The sequence below is a fragment of the Thunnus thynnus genome, chromosome 18 (assembly GCF_963924715.1).
Source record: "Thunnus thynnus chromosome 18, fThuThy2.1, whole genome shotgun sequence".
In the NCBI taxonomy this organism is placed as follows: Eukaryota; Metazoa; Chordata; class Actinopteri; order Scombriformes; family Scombridae; genus Thunnus; species Thunnus thynnus.
In genome coordinates this window covers 9,583,325-9,600,116 of record NC_089534.1, presented here as the reverse complement: position 1 = coordinate 9,600,116, position 16,792 = coordinate 9,583,325, and the positions used below count along the sequence as shown (strand labels likewise).

General features: G+C 43.7%; 1 protein-coding gene across 3 annotated transcripts in view; it reads right to left on the bottom strand.

Moving 5' to 3' along the window:
* Positions 1 to 243: 243 nt before the first annotated feature.
* ches1 (checkpoint suppressor 1) overlaps positions 244 to 16,792 on the bottom strand; it is a 56,185-nt gene continuing 39,636 nt past the window's right edge. For all 3 annotated transcript variants that reach the window (XM_067573362.1, XM_067573363.1, XM_067573364.1), the window contains exons 4-6: positions 10,506 to 10,564; positions 2,551 to 2,659; positions 244 to 1,448 (exon numbers count right to left, since the gene is read on the bottom strand). In XM_067573362.1, the coding sequence (XP_067429463.1) occupies positions 893 to 1,448; positions 2,551 to 2,659; positions 10,506 to 10,564 (724 nt within the window). In that variant the 3' untranslated portion in view covers positions 244 to 892. The remainder of the gene's footprint in view (positions 1,449 to 2,550; positions 2,660 to 10,505; positions 10,565 to 16,792) is intronic.

Sequence of the window (16,792 nt, the reverse complement as noted above, 5' to 3'; positions counted from 1 at the left end):
CAGACCCGGCACACTATCCATCTCTATGGTGATAAACATGAGCTTTTTTTATTTTAATATATTTTATTCTTAAATACTATGAGTGCTCTTGAAATAAACCATGTCTTTACCCATGATGCTTTTATTATAAGTGGCGTAAAATAATCTTAAGTGCATGAATACATATCACATTGGGTTTTACAATTATTTTGACACTTAAGGTCATTTCTCTCTAGCTCTTCGACTTTACTACTATGCCTTCAGTTTCTGCTTTTTTTTTTTTTTTTTGTCAGCTGTCGTATCGGCTACATGAAGCAACCTGGTCGCTTATCTTTGGCACAGTCTCACATTTGTGCTCGTGGATGTAGGAGAGTGATGCTAGTGAGCGGCCAAGAGAGCTCTAAGTCTTGTTATAATAGGCTTGTCTGGTCGGCTCTGCCGTCTTTGCTGGCATCACTGCAAGATTGCTACAGATTCACATAGAAACAAACAGGTAAGACAAACAGCCATCTTCTGTTCATGTACTGTACGCTCCTCAATGTGATTTGGTTTTGTCGTGTACGACTTGTCCAAATTAGTGACAAAACATGCTTTTTTTTATGGCTTTCATCCCCAACAAAACAACAAAAACAACAAAGACACATGAGAAATACCCATTGATGTTAGTGTTGCTGAACATGTAGGAAAACATAGATTTTTGATATTGCCACAAATAAGTAGGATTCACCTAATGCCCTGCAGATAGATAGAGGGAGATGAGAAGTGTCCGTAGAGACTAATGCTGTAGTAAGTTACCTGTTGACCTATTTGTGTATTGTATATGTGTCTGTGTGTTAACGTGTGTGTGCGTGCTTTGACTTGTATACCGTCTGTATGTGTTTGCATGACTATGTACTTGTTCTATGTGTGTCTCTTAGTTTCTCAGGGCCTCTTTCTGCTCCTTCTGGCCCTTGGCGGTGCGGTTTGTGATGTTGTTGAGGCAGGCTCTGACACCCGCCAGGTGGAGCAGCGACCCCGCCGCCTCCTTCATCTCCTCGTCGTCGCTCTCCGGCGGCTTCTCCACCGCCGCCGCGCGCCGCTTCTTCAGCGGCAGCGTGTCGCTAATGCCCCTTGCTCGGTTTTTGGTCCAGGGCAAACTGCTTCCTGCCAGAGTCCCAGCTCCTGCCCCTGAACTACGTCTCTGTCCGCGCAGGGGCTGCTGAGAAATGTAGGTAGCGGCGGCAGTTGTGACGTGAGCATCCAGCGGGATCTCCCGAGGCTCGGGTTTGACGTCTGACTGGATCTCCACAGCGATGATGTCGTCGTCGTCCAGGGGAGAGGAAGGGTCGTCGACCTGGGAGGAGCACAGCCTGCTGGGGGATTTGGCGGTGCTGTAAGTGTGGTCGTCCTGGAGGTCCTCACTGCAGGGTGGAGGAGAGTAGCGGGATGGGCTGTCCTGTCCTCGGCTTAGATAATCTCCCAGGGATGATCTGTATGAAGCAAGGACACAGAGTGGGAGAGAATATTGTTACTCCTGCTGTCAGACTGCCAGACAGGTGGCCTGCCTCTATACGCTTCACTCCACTGAAGCCTGCTCCATTTTGCTTTGCATTTGGCTAGAAAGCAAAAATTCTCAGGTGATAATCTATCACGCTCAAATAGCACCCTAGGGTCTAATGTGCATATTTCTCTGGTCAGATTAAAACCTTGTATCTCCAAAAAAGAGGCAGCCTTTTAGAAAATGAGCAGACTCGCCACCTATGCATTTTTCAAATGACACCGTGCATTCTGAGCAGCTTTCATGGTCCCTAAGGTTGTGGAACTTGCTCAGCACATAAAGGACCTTGCGAGCTTTAAAGTCAGAACACCACAGAATGACGATTCCGCAGCCAAGCCGTTTAACCACTGTCCACCAGCTTATACATTACAACTGCAACACATATTTTGCTCTATTAGTCAGGAGACACTTTTCTCTGTGAGGCATTAAAGGACAGGGGTGTACTCCGACAACCAATAAATCAAACGATGCTTCAGCAGTGTGCCCTGTCCCCCGGACATTTTCTCCCTTCAGAATGAGAGGGTTAGCATATTAATATCTTATAAGAAAAACATGCACCCCTTACAGTGATCAAATATTCACTGCATACCTTTAGTGAGCCTTTCGGTATGTTTAATTCATTATGCAGTGCAGGCCATCATACTCTTATGCTCCTATGATGGATGTGCATGTCCATGCATGCTCCGAATGTTCTTTGAATCATGAGGCCTCTCCCTCTAATAAACCTGTTTGTGTGTGCGTATGTAAGACCGTTATATAAACACACCTGGATAAAATGTTCTGAACGGTAGGGAGCGTGTGAATGCCTCTGAATTTTGAAGATGTAGTTATGTAAACTATCAGTGGAAAATTTTGGTGCGAGGTAGTGCGCCGGCTGTTTTGTGTGCATGTGCTTTTGTGTTTGTTTGAAAGCTACCGTATGTGTGCATGTGGGGTGTGTCTGTGTATGTCTGTGGGGGAATGTGTTTGCGCTGGGAAAGCCCTAACTGACATTAATTATATGGTTGCGGGTGATGGGAGCAAAGTTTACCAACCTTATGGCCGAGGTTCTGCTCCCCACAGGGCTTACAGGTAGGGGTCTTATCACAGGGAAGAGTGCCTGGCTCCTGACACGGGCGCCATTTTGGATCACACCACGGGGAACTGAAGAGAGAGAGAGCAGCAAACACACAGATTTAGACAAGATATACACACAAGTCCGAGCCACAACTACACATGCAACACTCAAATGTGTTTCATAGTTAATCCCGAGGACGGAAGGAGACACAGAGGAAGCTTCTCCAAACACGATCGGACCTCGATAAGACCTGGAGGCAGCTCGATGAGCATTCACTGACCGTCTGAGGAGGCCAACAGGGCAATATTGATGAGCAAGGCAAGGTTAAATTGAGCGGGAAAGCGTCATAAATGAGTTAAGGCCGCTGCGAATCATTCAATTACCAACGACCGCTGGGCTCGGCTAAATCTAGCCTGTCTAAAGCTGTGGCTGAACAGTAGGCAGTTGGAACTTGAAGGGCGATACCACAGATTTTAAAATTCAAGGCTTTTATTTACCTATTTATTTACTTTTGGGGGGGTTTTAAACTTGAAGTTTTCCTTCTTTTTTTCTACAGATGAAAGTTTGAGCTTCACTGTGCAGAATGATGTATGTGTAGAGTTTGACACTAGAAGGCTGTTTTCACATTCATCTGCTGAAAGTGGAAAGTTTCTCTGTGCTCAGTGAAAATCCAATTTTAGAGGGATGGCCTAGGAGCATGATTTGTGACATCACAAATAGTTTGGAAGACAATTCTGGTCCAATATTGAACTTAGAAAGTGTGAAAACTTGAAGCCTCCAGTGCACAAACACTGAGAATAGACTTTACAGTGAAGTAGGAGACATCTTGTGTCCAGTAGTTAAACTTCTGAAATGAAATATATTTGCATATTTATAGTTTCTGGATTTTTTTAATGGGGGTGAAGGAGTAGGTGTTATTTTACCAAGATTATTATTATTTTAACAACATAATTGAACTTTTGGGGGAAAAAACTTATCAGACAATTATTATTCAAAGTACAGTGTTTTATATACATCTTAAAACATGTTTGGAGGGGATCTTTAAAATTAATTAAATGTATTTCTCAAGTGATCTATATACAATACTCCAAACTGATAAAGTGAACAAGGTTATAGAAGTTTTATACATTTATTAAAGGGGTACTCCAGCAATTGAGTATTGTACTTCCATAAAGTTGGGGGTCTCACAAGAGACTGATAAGAAAGAATGGTTGGTGAAGAAAAGGCAGAGATATCCTGACTTTTAGTCTCTAGTATGGGTTAAGCTCCAAAAATCCTGGATCTTACATTTCCCATAATACAACTCAAGAGCACCTTTCATTAGACCCCACTCCTGTCTCCTAAATGCCAACTTCTATCAAACCCCATACGTCAAGTTTGTAATGCAGGCTTCTGTTAAAGCTTTTAAACCTCAAGCCCCAGCGAGATAACCTGGAGGACATCATCCTGTTTTTTCAAACTTTGGAGAGCTCTTTCCACAGCCACAGAAGACATGATACAACTGTTTTCACAGCATTGCATAGTACTCCTTGTGATGAGTAAACTGAACTTCATTTGTAAAATCATTGGAAAGCTCCTTTAAAACTTACAAAACACCCCATTCACATACAGTGTGCTTCCAGTTTGCCACTCTTAAATGCACAATTTCCCTTTACTTCTTCTTACAAGGTTTTAATTCTGTCTAGGACCTTTGCAAGTGGCACTCTGAAGATGGTTTAGAAATGAACACATGTCAGATTACCAAGTTCAAGGAATCCTTGGTAGACCTCCAAAGTAGGACTCTGCTGAGGTGTAGATTTGGGGAAGAGCTCAGAAATATTGCTGAAGGGTTCAAAGTTGGTTCCATCACTGAAAAAGTTTGGAACTACCACTTCTCTTCCACTGGTCGTCCATCAGGTCAGAGTCAGTAACCAGGCAGAGAGGACGTTAAGAGTCAAAATGGAGATGAGGAACCCGATGACCATACTGACCAAGTTTCAAAGAAACAGGAGAACCTACCAGAAGGACAACCATCTCCACATCACTCCATCTAAGTGCCATTTTGCTCTACTGAGTAAACAGGCATATGGCAAGCCCACCTGGAGTTTACCAAATAGTGCTTCCTCTTATCTAATGAGACAGAAATGGAACGCTCAGGCCTGAAAGCATTTACAACTGGCAAAAACCAGGTGCTGCTCATCACCTGGCTAATGCCGTCCCTACACCGAAACACTGACTTGGCACTATCATACATCACATCACTTTCCAGCAACACAACACCTTCAAACACACAAAGCCAGGATAATGGAATGGCTTTGGAACAAATCCCTGAATGTCCTCGAGTGGCCCACCCAAAGCCTGGACGCCAAACCATTTGAAACCCTGTGTGGAGAGTAGATCACAGTTTACCGACGCTCCTGATCCAATCTGACAGCTGAAGACTTAAAGCTGTCATCGCTGTCAGTACATCCTCTGTTTACTGTGGTGATATTTAAGTTTTTGATTTTTAATATACCTGCATTAAAAGAACAGTTTGAGAAGATCGATACCACTCTAATGTCTATATGAAGCTAGAGGCAGTGGCAGGTTAGCTTAGCTTAGCATAAAGGTAGGTCCAAACGTAGCAAAATCCACCTACCAGCACCTTTAAAGCTCACTTATTAGCACACTATATCTTGTTCCGTACAAAAACCTAAGTGTAAAAACTGATTGTGCAGTGCAGTGGCAGTGCTAAACTAAGCTAACTTGCTGCTGCTTAATATTTAATGGACAGACATGAGAGTGGTATCAATCTTCTTATCTGACTCTTAGCAAAAAAGCACATAAGCGTATTTCCCAAAATGTCAAACTGTTTCTTTAAAAACTTCTGAATTTGTTATCACTTTCCTATTAAAAATGAGTTTTTAGGACTAACAGAAAAACAGAACCTTAAGAGTTAAACTTCAGGATATAAAATTAACCTCCTTGACAGGGAATTCATTTGAAAAGATGGTTCAGTTTCCAATGGGGGATTCTGGAGATACTTTTCTGGTTCAGAACCAACAGTGTCTCAGTATAAAAGCCACTTTGGGATGAAAACAAACATTCAGGACTTATAAGTAATTATTTGTTTTTGATGGAACTTCAGATTTTCCACTAAGGTCAGGGTCTTGACTCTGGTTTCCTACTTACGGTGGAGAGACCTGAACATTTTCACATACGATACTGAACGTGTGACAGAACACGAGGGTGGTCTCAAGGCTCTCAACATTGAAACAGCTGTGAAATCTCATATGTAAATTTATATTTTTATTAATATGAATGACGAGAAGAGATGAGAAGAACAGTGTATCTGTACATCTGAGCCAAAAACTCTCATTACTCAAGGCTGGCTGCTCACCACAGCCATCCCAGTTCACTAAAACAGCTGTCATTTTCATCTCTTGGGTCAGTTTGCATTTCGCAAATGATGACCTGTTGTTTGCTCTGTCTGCTAGGGAAGCATTTATAAAGGTACAAATTCTAAAAAACGTTTTGCCACAGCATCAGTACAGCTTTATTTTTCAATCTCTGTCCATACAGTAAATTGATGATTGATGTTATGAGGAGAAATTTGATTCGCCCCAGGAACCGCAAGCTCATTAAAACATACAAGTTGTCATGACAAGGCCTCCCAAATGATCGTATATTTGGTTCTGAATCATGTTGTAACATACAAAGATGAATTACGATAGGTCTGTTTGTCATTGTTGGTGTGTTTTTGTAGCCTTTCCCTTTGCTGGCTGTGTCCACAGTAATCTTATTGACTCCAGTTAGTGTGGCTCTGCCCCTGATATCTCCAGCTCTGCTCTCCATAACCTTATAAGTAAGTCCCTGCACAGAGTCTCTTTTGTAATCTTGATCACTCACTGCATGGTTGTGTGTGTGGGCAGTGCATTAGGTCTCCCCGGGTTGACATGCACACCCCCCCTCCTCTCCTCCCCTCCACCACCACCTCCCTTACCAAACTCCCCACCTCTCGCTCCAGTCAGGCTTTGGGTTGCCATAGCAACGGCTCCCCTTCCACATGCCACAGAGTGGTAGATCATGCATCAGCAGAGAAAGTGATAGAGGGAAGGAGAGAGCGCGAGAGAGAGAGAAAAGGGGGAAAGGAAATACCAAGCTGTTTGACATGGCCTCTCATAGCTCAGCGACACACTCCCGACCACCACTGTTTACCCTAGATACACACACACACACACACACCTCTCCAGCACAACACAGACAATCCTCCTCCACTTATGTGTGTGTGTGTGTGTCCCAGTATCTAAACCTCCTTGCTTTGCTGTTTGAATTTCTCAGCAAAGCCTTTCTCTTTGTCTTTCTAATTCCATCCTCTCTTGTTGATTCCTTTCTCTCTCTATCGATCTCGCTGTCATTCTATGTATAGTGGTGACTCATATCTCTGACTGAGCGCGCACGCCGTCTCTGCAGGTAAAAAGCCTGGGACATATGCTGAGGAGATGAGGTGACAAACTAAGCTGGGGAAAAGAGCAGGCAGCGCTCCTAAAGCCTGTCCTCATTCACTGAGATTGAGCAATATATTTTACAAGCTCAAAGCATAAAAAAAAAAAAAAAAAAACACACTCCGCTTGGTAGGAGAAAGCAGGTCACAGTGAAGGAAAAAAAATTGTAAATACAGAAGAGAAGAGGTGTCTGTCTGCATCTCTGCCTTTTTCCTGGAGAGAAAATATCCTCTAGTCTGTCTTTTTTCCTATGTCTGGTCAGCTGCTCTGGCTTTCTGTCTGCTTCCTACGTCTTCGCCTGCCGCCTGTCTCCCTCCCTGCCTGCCTGCCTGCCTGCCTTCCTGCCTGTTTTCCAGGGCAAGTGAAGCCCTCAGCTCCCTCCCCTCTCCGCTCTCATGTGCCGTATACGCACTCAGCCTCCTCTGCTCTCCTGTTAAATGAGTTCCACATGGCCCTGCAGGCTGCAGTCTCTGCACGGCCAGTAGAGGAGTGGAGCGGACACGCACAAGTACGCACACATGCTCGCTGAACTCACACACACACACACACACACACATACACACATAGTCCGAAGGTTCAAAGGTCACTCACAGCAGACCTTGAGAACGCAACTGTTTGAAAAGTGGCCTCTCGCTCAGTCAAAACATCCCACCAGTCTCCTGTCTATCTGCCTGCTTGGCTGCCGTGTGTTAAACTGAGTACAGAGTCTGAGGGCAGGATGCATACTAATGTTGACTGACTGACTGGATCGCTGGTGGGCTGAAAATGCTGGCAGTTTAACTGGTTGGCTAACCGGCTTGTCTATCTGAAACTCCAGCTGAGTGTCTAAGTGGTTGGCTGACTGGCATGTGCTATGACTTACAGGGGGTAGACAAAATAAAGGCAACACTTAATTACTGTAACTTAATAACCCGTTTAAACAGCTACAAACACGTGTCGTATTAGGCTGAATGCTAATCAGTAGAATTTGACAACCATATGACATCTGTATCTGTCACATTCCCTCTGGTTAGTTGGTTAATTGTTACATCCAGTTCTTTCCTGTATTTGGAAAGTTTTTTTCCATGATTGTCAGGTTTGTTTCCCTGTTCCCTAATATTTTAACCTGCAGTTTGGACGAAACTGATTTGGTCTGCTTAGAACTCTGTTAGAGTCTCATATTGCTTTGGAAACTTAAAGTGGCACTCCATCAATTTTTCACATAAAGTTCAGTTTATTCGTCATGAGGAGAACTACTCAGCCTGTAAAAACAGTGAAGGAGAACTTTGTCAAGTCTGAAAAAATACTCTTATGATGTTGTCAGGGTTATTAATCTGGGCTTGAAGACATTTGTAACACGTAGCCTGTGCTACAAACTGTGAGCATGGAGTTCGAAAGATGTGGGCATTTATCAGGCAGGGAGGGTCTAACGAAAGGTGCTACCGAGTTGCCTTATGGGAAATGTAGGATCCAGTAATTGTGGAGCTGGAGTGTTGATTGCTGGGCTTCTTTAATAGATGGATGCTGCTAATTGCCATTTGACCTAATTATGACACAGCTTTGTAGAAGTATTTGCAGTTGTGACCTTGTTACCGTTATTTTGTCTTCCCCTTGTACTGTGGTGAAAAAGTATTCAGATCCTTGACATACAGGCAAGTACAACTCGCAGAACTTCATTGTACTTGTAATACTACTACAAATTACAAATACAAAGGTGGAAAGTAAATTTACTCAAGTGTTGCACTTCATTTATTATGTACTTCTACTTTACACTTCTATTCCACAACATTTCAGATAGAAATATTGCACTTTTTTCTAAATTTATTTGACAGCTATTAGTTTTTAGTTACTTTACATATAAAGATTTTACACAAATTACAAACATACTGTATGATCATATATGATAAAATATGATGTAAAGTACAAATATTTAATATTGTACTTGAGAAAATAAATGTAAAAAAAGACTTGCAGGGTTGCAGGGTAATAATTTGTGAATACATCTAATCCAACAGACATGAATCCAATGTATTTTTGAACCTTCACACTGATTGTGTTGTGCTATAATGCTGTAATTAAACGCTGGTCAATTTTAGATATACCATCCTCGCAGCTGACAGGTTAATAAAACCTTAGAACTGGTTCTAAATTAATACAACTGAAATAAGGTTCCTTCTTAACACAAGTACTTAAATAAAATAGGAAGACTAGAGTGGATCCTCTATAATTTAGAGCTTTTGAATGATGAACTTTTGGGGTTGTGGAGGTGGGGTGATGGGTTGGGTTAAGGACACGGCTGCCAGGCATTGTCCTTGTGTTCATCCTGAGTCACAGGGAGAGGCAGATTTCAGCCCACATCAGCTCAGAGTGGAGCAGGTCTGAAAGCTCTGGGAATGGGAGATGGAAGTAATAACGGAGGGCACTAATAGCTCCCAAACTCAGTCTCTGGCAGTCCACCTCTCCCACCTCCTCAGCACCCCCCCCCCCCACATCTCTTTTTCCTTGTCTTTGCCTCAGGCTGTCTGTCACAACTTTCTCCCCGCTGCCTCCGAATATCACGCCCGACCATTCTGCACCCTCTCCTTTCGAAAACACATTACATGTTTAAAAAAGTTTCCTTTTCCCGTCTCTTCCTGTCGCATGCGTACTCCGAGTCTCCCTCTCCATCCGGCTGTCTATCCGTCCATCTGTCCGATCGACCGGCCGCTCAGACACATCACTCTCAGCCTGTGTGTGTGTGTGTGTGTGTGTGTCTAGAGGGAGTCCAGGTTTTCAGACACTCTCTCCAACCTCGGCTCCTTGACCATTACTACTCCATTATCAGCGGCGATGGAGGGCGCGCCGCAGACGCCTAATGTATCCATTTCCCCCTCCATTTAGGACTCGGCAGCCCAGCGAGCTCCCGGAGTGCTCCCTGATTGGGATTGAATGTCCATTTAAACTGCCGTCCAGCCACCAGGGAGGGATGGGAGGGGATGGAGGAGAGGAGAGGAATAATGGGAAATACAGGGAAAAGGAGGTGTATAAGAGTAAAAGAGTGCAAAGGAGTGACTGTATGTGTGCCTTGAATGAGAAAAGGAGGCGAGGGGATTGCTCCCTCGCCTCTGATTCGAAGCTGAGATTTTCTCTCTCTCCCTTCTCTTTCTTTCCCTCTCTCGCTCGCTGTGTCTCTATCACTTGTTCTTCTTTTCTTTTTCTTTTTTTTTTTTTTAAACTTTCAAATACGCCTCCATAGAAAAGCATTCCTCCTCTGGCACCGAGCCAAGTGTCAGAACTCAGCACTCGGTATTCTCAAGGTGCGCTTCTAAAAAGAGGGATTTGGAATTGAGATGATTGGAGTTGGCACATCCGTAGAGGGTGTGTGGAGGGGGGGGGGGGGGGGGGGGGGTGAGACAGAGAGAAAGAGAGAAAGAGAGAAAGAGAAAGAAAGAAAGAAGCAGGCAGGAGATCATACATATACAGTACAAGTTTGCGGGAGGTGAGACAGTACCTTGTAGGAGAACTCCTCCATTCTTTCTGAAGAGGGGACTCCCCGACCACAATGGAGGACTAGAAATGAAGAGGTTGCCAAAATATTAAAAAAAAAAAAAAAAAAAAAGAAGAAGAAGGGATGGGGTGAGAGAGAGAGAAAGAGAAAACTGGTCAATCATTTGATCATGTTGCAGCAGCCAACCAGCCCAGCAGGCTTCATCACGAGGCAGATAGCAAGGCAGGAATTTGAGCCCATAAGCCAGTGCTTCTGATTATAGTGATTAGATTCCCGGGTGTCCCACTGTTGCCATTATTCCCTGTGATTACCTCGGAGAATTACAGCCTCGCCGCTGTAGTCCATGGGGGTAATTTCTCATGACAACCCCCCACCGCCCGCTACTGGTCCATTCACACACATTCAAAACAAAACCGAAAAAAAAAAAAAAAAACATCAGCGCACACACATTTAACACAAGCTCATGTCACACAGGCATGTTTAAGACAGACGTGTGTACAGTATGACACGTTGAAACACGGGCTTACATTCATGCACTAGCTGCACACACACACACACACACACAAAGCCGGGGACTCAGTTTAGGTGATCATTGCACCACTAATGAAGAAGGTAATGACGGCATTTCTCACATAGACGGAGACATCTTCACTCACACATACGCGCGCGCACACACACACAAGAAGACAAAAGATACAGCTGGTAAATCTGTGATTTTAAGACAGAAGGAGAAAGATAGAGAGAGATAGGGAGAGAGGGGAGAGAGGGAGAGAAGAGATAGAGACAGAGAGAGAGAGAGAGAGAGCAGGAGAGAAAGAGGCTGTAAGAGCTTTTCCAGGTTGAGTGGTCTTTAGCTCCCCATTTGGCAACACGTCTGACTGCTCCTTTCTTTTTTCTCTGGGCTGTTTCTCTACTGTTTCACAGACCAAACACAGTCAGTGTGTGTCTGACAACATAGATCTCGGTCATATGTACACACACGCACACACGCACACACACATATACACACAAACAAGACAGCACAGACAGAAAACACCTGGAGATGCTGTGAACTCAGAAAAAGCAACCCACTCGTTTCCACTCATCAGGAGAGTTTCCTTTGTAATATGAGTCCTGTTTTATGTTCTGCTAAGCTGCTGAATGAGAGGATTTGGACGTCTGCACTTGTGATGTGGCTCTCACCTCACCAGATGCAGGGGAAAGATGGACTGGAGGCAGGCACACACACACACACACACACACACACACACACACACGCTTACACGCGCACACTCACACACACACACACTCACACACACACACGCACACACACACACACACAGCAATACGAAAAGCAAAAGCAGCAAACGCAAATTTCAGCCCTGAGCCACCTGCTGTTGCCATGGAGAGTTGCCACATTGCGTTGCCACGGCGATAACATATTTTTCCTGCGCTAACAGCCTGTCTGTTTTCCCTACCACCCCACCCCCCGCCCATCTCATTCCCCCCCCCCCCCCCCCCCCCCCCCCCCCCCCCCTCTCTACCCCGCTCTCTCACTCTTTCTTTCTGTCTCTCCTCCCATCCCTGCGCTGTCTGTCTGTTCCTTCTCTCTCTCTCTCTCTCTCTCTCTCTCTCAACAAATGGCTTCATAGTGCGACAGCACCTGCCTTATACTACATGTGTTGCCATGGCGGCGTTCCCGTTGCCAAGGCGACCCTGTGCATTTAATGTAGTGGGCGAGGGGCTAAACTCGTGGCTCGTTCTGCAATACCCCCCCCGCCCAACATCTCCCCTCATCTTTTTCTCCAAGGAAAGGGAGAGGGAGGGAGAGAAAGAAAGAGAGAGAGAGAGAGAGAGAGAAAGCTCCTCTCCAACCCCCTTGAGACACCCTTCCATCCATTCTTCCCTCCCCTCCTCCTCTCTCATCCAGATGCTGATGGGGTGTGAAGGAATGCACCATGGAGCTGACCTCCTACCCAGCATGCTCTCTCTCTCTCTCTCTCTCTCTCTCTCTCCTTTCCTTTCACACACACACACACACACATACTTGTGACACATCTACATACACTCATTTGGAAATGCATGCAGAGGATACATACATTCACACACACAGACAGACACAGAGTTGGACTTAAACAAATAATTGCACGTGCACACTTACACATACATGCAGATATACACACACACACACACAGTGGAGCAAACTGCAGGTGGGGGTTGACTGGTGCGGTGTGAGTTATTACGGTCCATGAAAAACCAAGAGGTGTGAGCGACAAAGAGTAGAGGACAAAGAAGCATCATCACTCTCCCTCTTTCATCCCCCCCTCCCACCCCCCCTCCTTCTCAACTAGTCTCTCTTTTTTCTATTTCTTCACACCGCCGCGTCCTCTCTATCTGTTTCTCCATCTTATTCTCTTTGTTCATCTTCCACTTCTGAGTTGTGTCGAACTGCTTGAGACAGTCCTTGACCTTAACATTATAGACATGCTGTGCAACCATTCACGGTCATTACACTTCATAACATAATATTCTTGAGAGTGAGTGCTCTCGAGAAAGATATTGTGTTCTATTGATTAGACCAACGGAGTTCCAACATGCATATAAAAGAAAAACCTTTTCCGTGCTCTAATATAAATGCTACATTTGTTTTAGTATACTTGTGAGGACCAATCCTCTGACTAGATGTATCCCCAAATCCTCTAATACAAACATAAGACTCACTACTACTACTGGAGCTTTCAACCATTTCACATGATTTTCATTTTTCATTCATAAAAAATCGGATCCAATCATAACATCTGCACACATCCATCTCCATACAAATCACTCAAGTTGCTGATGAAGACCTATGAAAGCTCTAAAAAAAAGCAAGTATGTGGACTTTTAGTTGGGATTGTTTTGTCACACTACTATTTCTAAAGTCAAGAACCAACTTTGGCACCTTTCACCATGTTTGATTCACTGTGATCTGCAAGCTCCAGGCAGTATTCGCTTGTTTATCGACTAATGTCATAAAAATGTGAGAGACCGCAGTTGCAAATTCTGACCTTCTGCCCAGAGTGCCCCTATTGTGCCAAGTTATTAAATGGAGCTCTAGGGGTAATATTAATTAGCCATCACCTCATGAACCCTGATTTTTACCCTTTAATTCACCACTTAGCGGCTGTAAAGTTAGAAGACGCTGTACATTCCTTCCACGCCGCTCATACAGAGCGAAGTATTTCAAAGTATTAAAATCCCAAGGTAGTATTACAAAGTCTATATTAAACTCAAGATAAATGTTTTTTATGGCTGCATTATTGCATCAAATTGAAATATTACTAGGTGTCATGTGGATAATCTTCTATGTTTTACTAATTCAGTCTGACATGTTTGTTATCTTTGGAAACTTTGACATGAGGAATAAGCAGCATTAACATGGACCAGCAGTACAATGTTGGAGAGGGTGAAGAACCGTACAAGTGGTTTTCATGTTTTAGACCATTAGCAACAAATTGTGCATACTCTACATGCTGTGCATGGGCTTTACATTGGTGCTGGCCAATTTCTAAAGCACATCATAAATTCTTAGATTGATTTTCTACCTTCCATGCAGCTGCTGGTTTCCATTAATCTACGGACGATATAAAAAAAAATAAAAAAATTGCAGACTTGCTTGTAATAGTTTTTCAATCATAGGTAACATTTAGAAGCCTGTATATATATATTTTCTAAAAGTTGTAGCTGCAAGCTGTGATGTTTTGAGAGCTCAATTTTTCAGGGATTTTAGGATGTTTGACAGTCAAAAAGCACTGCTTTTGTCTGAACAGACGACAAATAAAGAGCAAAAATGGAATTTATGAAAAGGCTAATGTAAATTGGGTCATTTCTTGCATTAAAAAATGTGTTATTCAGGAGCTGGCTCTCTAGTGTCTGATGTTGGAGTGTGCTTAAATGCACCTAAGCTGCTTAAATAATAATACACTTAAACATTAAATGCAAACAATTGTCATGTAACTTGGCAAAAAGGCAAGAAAGAAATAATTTCTTGTTTCCTCTCTGCAAGTCTCTGATCGTCATATTGTGAAGAAATGAATAGAAACGCTGCAATGATTAGACAATCAATCGGTAATTAATCATAATTAATCTGCAACTATTTCATTTATTTTATACTATTATATTTATCTTTTTGTTTTAGCAAAAATTCCATATATACTCTGTGGATTTTCTGCTCAACTGAATATCTTTGGACTGTTTGTAAGAGAAGACAAGACATTTGAAGAAGTCACCTTGGACATGTACATTTTTCACTACTTTATGACAATTTATAAACAAAACAATTCAAGAAAAGATTAATTGAAAATGAAAATAAGCAGCTTTAATGGAAACAAACAAAATCTTAATATACCTTGGAAAATGATCACTGATGTAAAATATGCACAATTTGTAGTTAACTGACTAAAACATGCAAAATCACTGATATGGTTCTTCTAACCTTAATCCTAAACCCAAAAAGTTCACACAAGGATAACACACACACACGCACACACCTGCATGCACACCCGCACGCACACACACACACACACACACACACACACACACACACACACACTGCACACACAAACAAACACTATGCATGCTCTTCAGGTGCTGCATCACAAGGGACCTCCAGCTCCCCTGTAACCACCAAATGAACTCTCCTCACTTACTCCCTCATTTCCCACTGTGTCACAATGCAAATGAACAACCTCCCCTCTCTCCCACTACTTCCCCACCCCACCCCCCCCATACTCTAACCTCTCCTCACTACACCCCCCCTCACCGCCTCCCCCCCACCACCACCCCCCTCCCTCCATGTTCCGAATCCGGCCTCCAATTTGTTCCACTTCCCCATACCTCATTGTTCAAAATGACACTTTTACATTTTATGGTGAACCAATTATTCTGTCTTACACAGTCCGCTGGCTCTGCAAGCCAACCTGCCTGGATCAACTGGGGAGCGGGGTGGGGTGGCGGCGGCGGTGGTGGTTTTATACGGAGAGAGAGAGAAAGAGAGAAAGAGAGGGAAAGAGAGAGAGAGATAGATAGGGAGAACAGGCAGAAGAAGGGAAAAAAGACGACTAATAGTACCTCTCGCTGACATATCCACGGGGATGGGCGGAAGAGCCGGAAACCGAGAAGTTAGTAAAGGGAGAGGATTGAAGGTAGAAGAGAGGTCAGGGGAGGAGAGGAAGGTAATGTGGGGGAAACAACACAGGTAGATGTGCCGCGCTGTGGAGATGTGTGTGTGTGTGTGTGAGGGCGCTGTGAGGGGTCGGAGAATGAAGTGAATGTAGACAAAGGAGGATTTAATTGAATGATAAAGTGGTGGAGAGACAGTGAAAAGAGTGGAGAGAGAGAAGGAATAAATCACAGCACGGATAAATAAAGAAGACGGAGTACTGGGTGCCCCACTAGCTGTAATGTATGCCTGAGGATGAACAGGAGGGTGTGTGGGATATTAAAAGAGGAGACAAGAGAGTGAGAAGAGCGGAACAGAACGAAAGAGTGTTAGGTGCCGGAGGAGAGAGGCAAAACGGGGACAACTGGGCAAGAGGAGGAATTAGGAGATCAGGAGCGCACAAAAGATGTTAGAAAGCAAGATGGGAGGGGAGGGGGGGGAGACAGGGGGGAAAGACGGCAGAACCCTGAAGGGAAGAAGAGAGTGGGGAGAGGGTGAAGGAGTGAACATGTGAACATGTGGAGAGAAAAAAAAAAAGGCAACCACCGCTTATACCTGTGATGTGCCTGAGGGAGGGAGAGGGAGATAGGAGGAGGAGGGACATGAGTGTTGTTGCATAAAAAACAGCGTACAAAAAAGATTTAAGGAAAGGAAAGGGGCAGGTCAACTATATAACGCCCGGGGCCAGGTGGGTGGAGAGAGCGACAGATGGAGAGATGGATAGAGAGAATAAGAGAGATGGAGGAGTGGATACGTCTCAGCGCTACAACTAAGGATTATTTTTTTATTTCCTAACACTTTGTGCAAATGTAGGATCCTGCACATATTTGCACATTTTTGATGCAGAGATTGATCTTAGAATTATAAGAATCAACGTTGGTCCATTCGACTGAAAACTGCGTTCAATCGGAATCTCTTTTTTCTCAGTCCTAATGAGAGAAAAAGCAGTAAATCCTTACATTTAAGAAGCCAGAACTGGAAAACGTTTGGCATTTTTGCTGTATAATTGACTTAAACAATTAACCAATTATCAGAATTGTTGCCCATTAACTTTCTTTCAATCAGTTAATTGATTAAATGTTTCATGTGGGTGTCATAAGTATGAGGAATG